General features: G+C 28.8%; 1 protein-coding gene across 1 annotated transcript; it reads right to left on the bottom strand.

Moving 5' to 3' along the window:
* Nucleotides 1-206: 206 nt before the first annotated feature.
* On the bottom strand, nt 207-5,717 carry LOC130670260 (COP9 signalosome complex subunit 8). Its single transcript, XM_057473562.1, has 3 exons — nt 5,535-5,717; nt 5,079-5,328; nt 207-2,360 (listed from the first exon to the last, which is right to left on the bottom strand). Exons 1-3 carry the CDS (start codon nt 5,589-5,591, stop codon nt 2,110-2,112), a joined length of 558 nt encoding a protein of 185 aa, XP_057329545.1. The 5' UTR covers nt 5,592-5,717; the 3' UTR covers nt 207-2,109.
* Between the last annotated feature and the right edge of the window lie 511 nt (nt 5,718-6,228).

Raw genomic sequence — 6,228 nt, 5'->3', positions numbered from 1 at the left:
TAAATTATTGTCACTCAGACTTGCTGACGATGAAGGCCGTCCGTTCAGACGTTCTCTGATGTCTAGTAACTTAATTCCAAAAATAAATAAAATAAATTTATAAATAAAAGAGGACATAATAAGCTTAGTAGATGTGTGCTCAGAGATTCGTACTGCTGATTACATCCCTACTTAACTAGTAGAAGAGGAGAATATGTTAAAAAAATAAAAATTAATACACGTATACATTTATTCATGTACGAAGTATAAATCCATGCGTCGATTGAATCCCGGTTCGACGGGTTTTCGATTAATATATATCCCATGCATATATATAAATAAATCTATGTAATTTATGGTGTGGCTTTCGCCTGCAGGGAAAGTAATTCGGCTAGCCTACCTCGCGCGCGCTTTTTATATCTAGTCATCCTAGTCGATGGGTTTACCAGAGAGTTTAATACTGCCTACAATTCACAATGATACATTGAAAAATCATATTGTCGAGATGCTGATTTTATTATTATCATTATTATTATTATTATTATTATTATTATTATATGATGCAAAGGATCAAATACACTATACGGAATTGTAGAGCATTGATGTTACTGTTGTTGTTGTGGTTGTTGTTGTTTTGATGTGTTCTGATGAAGAGGAGGCGTTATCGCCGTCGGCACAGAGGAATGAGCTATGTCTAGGCGCACCTCATATCCATTCGTAGAAGCTCTTTTACTATTTTACTCTCGTCTTACAAGGCTGAGAGAGTATAAAAGAGTGAGAGAGAGAAAGAGAGAGGGAAAGGAAAAGAATGAAATATAAAACACCGGGTGAGAGCGGTAGATTGACCCGTCGGCGAAGGAGCGAGGATGATCGCGATAACGAAACAATCGAACGAGCCCTCTTGCAAGCCAACGAACCAACCCGCACCGCCCTGAATGTTTTAACGCTCGGTGATGTCGTATTGCGACATCACCACTGAGCACTTAGCTACGTGAGATAACGCGCTCTCTTCTTGTACATGACGTTCATTCTCCCGTACCCAGGAGAATTTTCTCCTCCTAGCAAAAGAGCCACAAGATATTTTACTTTTCTTTTTTTTCTCTCTCCCTCTTTTACTTTAAACAAAGTAATAATATCTATCGTTCATAGACACGGGGTGCGTGCCACACGGAATAATGATTTCGTCATCACGATGTCGTGGTGAATATCCTCGTTTACCTCGGGTTGAGTCTAATGCGTTGCCGTGTTGGTACTAGATGGTATATACTATAAAGAATGGGTATGGAAACGTAACTTGATGGTTGGATGGTTGGATACTTGGTGCACGGTGCCAGAGTGCAACTTAGTTGCTAGTAAAATCTGAGAACGATGAGCGCACGCTCTCAAGTCATAGGTACAGAGCGAGTACCGAGCGCAAAGGTCGTTTCTGCACTTCAACACAGATATCCATACATATATATATAAAATAAAAAGAGTATACATTGAAGAAGATGATGTTAAAGAAGCATCTTCCGTGCGATACAACGCCAAGAGGTCACGACGATGCCGACGGCAGTCAGAGAGTCACTTCTTGCCACTCTCCTCCTAGGTCACCTCGTGTGTGCCTCGTCGTCTTAATCTTCCTTTCCTTTTTTTCCTCTTCGTCTTATTACTTTTTTTATTCATCTCGACTTCAACTTGTAATATTACATCCCTCTTTGTAACTTGTGATGTGGAAAGACTTTTTATCCGATTAATATATTTACATTTACTCGTAACAACTCCGGCAATTCACATTTTTAAGTAAATGAGCTTTGGTTAGATGAGTTAACGCCACTGACAGTTCATTTTCGTAATTAATGGTCATTTATAACCATTTTAATCATCTCTGCTACGTGCTAAAGATGTAGCTGATACTTTTTATACATTTGTTGATATCTCTTAGAGATTTAAAAATACTTAAATATTAAATCCTCATTCTAAACGTGTTTTAATAATAATTAATATCTTAAAATTTTTTTTTATTTTTAATTTACTTGCTTAGATTTTTCTCTTCATCTTATACCATAATAATTAATGTAATAATAATAATAATAATATCAGTAATGGTAAAAATTTATATTTTAACTATTATATAATTTATAATTACTCTTAATTTTCTAAGAAAGAAACAAATTGCGTAAGCTTGTACAACTGATTTTCAGCAAGGGAAGCTTGAATTGTCGTTTGTTCTTTATCTAGTTTACAAGGTCTCACTGTGGTATCATCTAAAATCCATCCACGTTCAAGTGCTGACAATTTAGCTTGTTCTAATGACAAACCAGTCATTGCGGCAAGTACTGTCAGGTTTACGGACGAATACGCTTCAGAAATAAGTGACATTGCTCTTTCACGGACATTTTCTATTCGTAAAACAATAAACAATTAAATTAAATACGATAACAATAATTATTAATATTAATTATAAGGTAAGAGACCTAGTACCCGATCGAGGAACTAGTACTCGATCACTTCATGTATTTGTATATTTATATTTAGTAAAACTTATGATACTGAAGTTAACTGACGTCCAATAATTTTTGGAATTTTTTAAATGATTAATTATGAAAAAAAAAATATTTGAAAAAATTGCACTTTCAGTTTTTTAAATTTTCTCCATGTGCATATTTTTAGTTTTTGTAAATTATTTTTTGAAAAATAAATTCGAAAATTATTAATTGTCTTCTGACTTCAGGATTATTAAAATTTAGTAACTATAGATATACATTGTATGTTAAGATGTTTCAAAATATATATTATATAAATTATTTGTTTTGATCGGCGATTTTATTTTATAATGAATAATGACGTTGTTTTAATCTGAAATTTTATTCAACCTGATATAAGATTTAAAAATTATTACAGAGAAATTCAAATTCAAATTTTATTTCATAATTTCAAATATGAGTGTGACTGTAACAGACATCAGACGAATTTAAAATAATAAATAAATAGAGTAAATAATTAATGAAACAAAATTTTAAAATTAATAACCGCATTTTTTATAAACATTATTTTTTAATTTATTTACTCTGTTTATTTATAATTTTTAATTTGTCTGACGTCTGCTACATTCAAACTCAATTAAACATAATTTTTAATAATAGTATTTTTTTAAAAACGATTATATCATGAAATTTTTAAAAATCTTTTTAAAATGTTAAATAAAAAAATGTTCTAAATAATTATTTGTAAGTGTTATGAATAATTGTTTAATACTAATTTAATGTTAATTTTATTAGAAGATTCGTCTGAAGATGCTAATACTTGTAATTGGCGAAATTTTACCAATAAATAATTTTTGAAAAGGATCAGATGCGCCATTATTCATTATAAAATATACACGCAAAAAAATGAATGATACAAGTTAATAATTGGTAACTAAAAATTAAGAATGTGGTCACAATTTAATATCGTTCCAAACAGCAATTTCGTGGTTTTATAGACTAAATTATAATAATCTTAATTTAAATATTGAAATTCAGAGTTTGTATGTAAATAAATCATATTACAAGTAATAGAAATTACTCTTTGGTAGATAAAAAAATGAAATTATAATAATTTAACGTTTCAGCTTCAACATTCGCTGTTCGGAACATTAAAGTTTATAGTAAAAAAGTAAAAAAACATTCAGTATGATAAATAAAATTTTCAATGCCGAGCAATTGATTTTATATACAACGTTTTATAATTATCAGTTTCTGAAAATTATAGAAAGTATATCTTAAGCGCATAAGTTTTTATAATTCAAAACAATAAAATTTTACTTGTATTTGTGGTGCTTCCAATGAATGTGAAAGGATTAATTTAAAATATTACTGATGCGACTATATCCGAATCGTTTATTTGTCATGTTTTTTTTCGAAATTGGGTTTTTTGCATTTTTGAGTTCTTTGGATGTCCCCCCATAGAAATCAATAAATATATGCATCAAATCAGCGTTTAAAAAACAATTAACGGGGTGACAGCAATTTCATTTAATTAAGAAACCCGATAAGTCATTGACTTATCGGGCTTCTCATATAAACATGTGCAGTTTTAGTTTTACAGAAATAATTTTTTTTATTTAAAATTCGCGCTTTTTTTAGAAAAAAATTTCGAATGTTGTTTTATTCTTGGCTGTTATATGTCTAATTAAAATGTTGAAATTAATTATTATTTTTTGTAATTTCTGGGTTTCAGAGTTCAAATACATATTTTATACTTCATTTTATCAGTCTAATAAATGATTTGAGTGGAAAAAAATAAAAAAAAAAACAATGATTTTATAACTTTTTTTTCCGTTTGGTTGAGAAACACCATAAGTCAATCAACTTTAAATAATTTTGGAAGTAGTTTTTAATTTCAAAATTGAATTTTTTTTATTTGAATCTTTTTCAGAGACGCTAACATTATTGCCTTAAATTATTTATTTATTATTTTAATGTCAAGTTTTTCCAAAAAAATGTTTTTTATTTCCTGAAAAAGTTTGTTTTCTTGACTTATGGGATTTCTCAAATAAACGATTCATCTACATAGCAAGATGACGTATTTTATCATTTCAAACAATAAAATTTAAAGACCAAGAACGACTATTTTTTTTTTTTTTTTTTTCATATCAATATATTTTAGAGAATCACTCTTATACTTTTTCGCTTTCAATATTTTGAATTACTTTCTTTGATGCGGGTTTATTATTCAAACAATAAAAATGAATGAAAATCCGAATAAAATATGTACCTGAAGTTCGGAACGTTTTTCACGCAACGAAAATGAAAATAAATTATGTAATTTGACTCTAAAAGTGGCTTAAGGGGTAGTTGGAGGTCGCCTGCAATTTTCGGTTGACGTGCGAAATATTTCAGAAATCTAGATCCAGTAGATTTTTTACTTTTCAGTTCGTTTTTTTTTTATTTTCGCTCCGTAAAAAACGTTCCGATCTTCAGGTACATAATAAAATATATTAATTTTTTTGAGTGTAGATATACAAATACATGAGTGATCGGGTACCAGTTCCTTGATCGGGTACTGGGTCTCTTACCTGTACTTTACTTGTACTTTTATGAGTTTAAAAATAAAAATATGAAATGAATGAAAATTACCTTTGAGAGCAAGCATTATTCCACTGACTTCATCAGTCCACTCGATGTCCAAAGCCGTATGGACTGCTGGCCAATCCCTCTGCCACATGCGTTGTCCGACAATCCAAATTTGCTGTAGCTCGGTCTTATTATTTTTTATACTCGATGGTATTCTTTTCCATAAATACTTGGCATTACATAAATCATTTTGATAAAGATATACAGCCAATAACTGAGCATAAGTTTGCGGTGATGCACAACCATTAGGTGCCTAAAAAAAAAAAAATATTAATTAACTAATTAATTAATTAAACTCTGAAGATGTTCATCACTTTCAGATTTATTAGTAATAAATAAATAATTACTTAACATGTCATTGAGCTCGTAATAAATAATATAATGTTGTATATTTTAGAAAGTAATATATAAAATAACCGGTCAAATATAACCTATAATGTTACGAAATACAATACTTACTTCTAGCTCGGATTTTTCAAGCTCGTAAACTAAAGTTTCGACTTCATTTAATACCATGATTATAAATTTGTTATTTTTTTTTTTTTTTATAATTTGAATATTTGTAATGAGGTCAATTGTGATTTGTGACAACTTGTGTATATAGCAATTGTTATGTTATTAAATAACCCGCACGAAAGTGGACAAAACATTGGACGGAAAACTGAAATACATGGAAATAAATTTTTACATTAAGGCTAGTTTTTATCTGACTTGGTTTTTTTAAATTTCTTATTGGTTGTCAAAATTTACGCGCTCTTATATAAATTAACTTTTATTTTTTTTTTATATTAATTTTAAAAATAAAAAAAAATATCTTCTTTCTATGAGTGTGGAAATTTTTATGAATCTAAAAGTAGCAGACATGAGACAATTTATAATTTCAAATAAATAATGAATGAAATTAAAAAAAAATGCGCGTACTAATTTTTCATTGATCTAAATTCGCAGTTTTGAATCTTTTATACTTTCATTTTATTTATTTATTCAAAAATTTAAAAAATCCCCACTTGTTAGTTACATTCATACTCATAAATTTTTATGTTATCAAATTTTGTTACTGGAAAATTTTAATAAAACTGGATCTTTTTTTTATATATTTAAATAAATCATTGATAATTTAATAAATGGAATTGATAATTAACCCAATAATTTT

The sequence above is a fragment of the Microplitis mediator genome, chromosome 6 (assembly GCF_029852145.1).
Source record: "Microplitis mediator isolate UGA2020A chromosome 6, iyMicMedi2.1, whole genome shotgun sequence".
Taxonomy (NCBI): domain Eukaryota; kingdom Metazoa; phylum Arthropoda; class Insecta; order Hymenoptera; family Braconidae; genus Microplitis; species Microplitis mediator.
This window is presented reverse-complemented; position numbering and strand designations above follow the sequence as displayed.

Coding starts and splice junctions, on each gene's coding strand:
- LOC130670260 (XM_057473562.1), bottom strand. CDS start 5,591: ATGGTATTAAATGAAGTCGAAACTTTAGTTTACGAGCTTGAAAAATCC. Junction 5,329..5,534: donor TTGAAAAATCCGAGCTAGAA/GTAAGTATTGTA, acceptor TTTTTTTTTTAG/GCACCTAATGGTTGTGCATC. Junction 2,361..5,078: donor AATAATGCTTGCTCTCAAAG/GTAATTTTCATT, acceptor TTTTACGAATAG/AAAATGTCCGTGAAAGAGCA.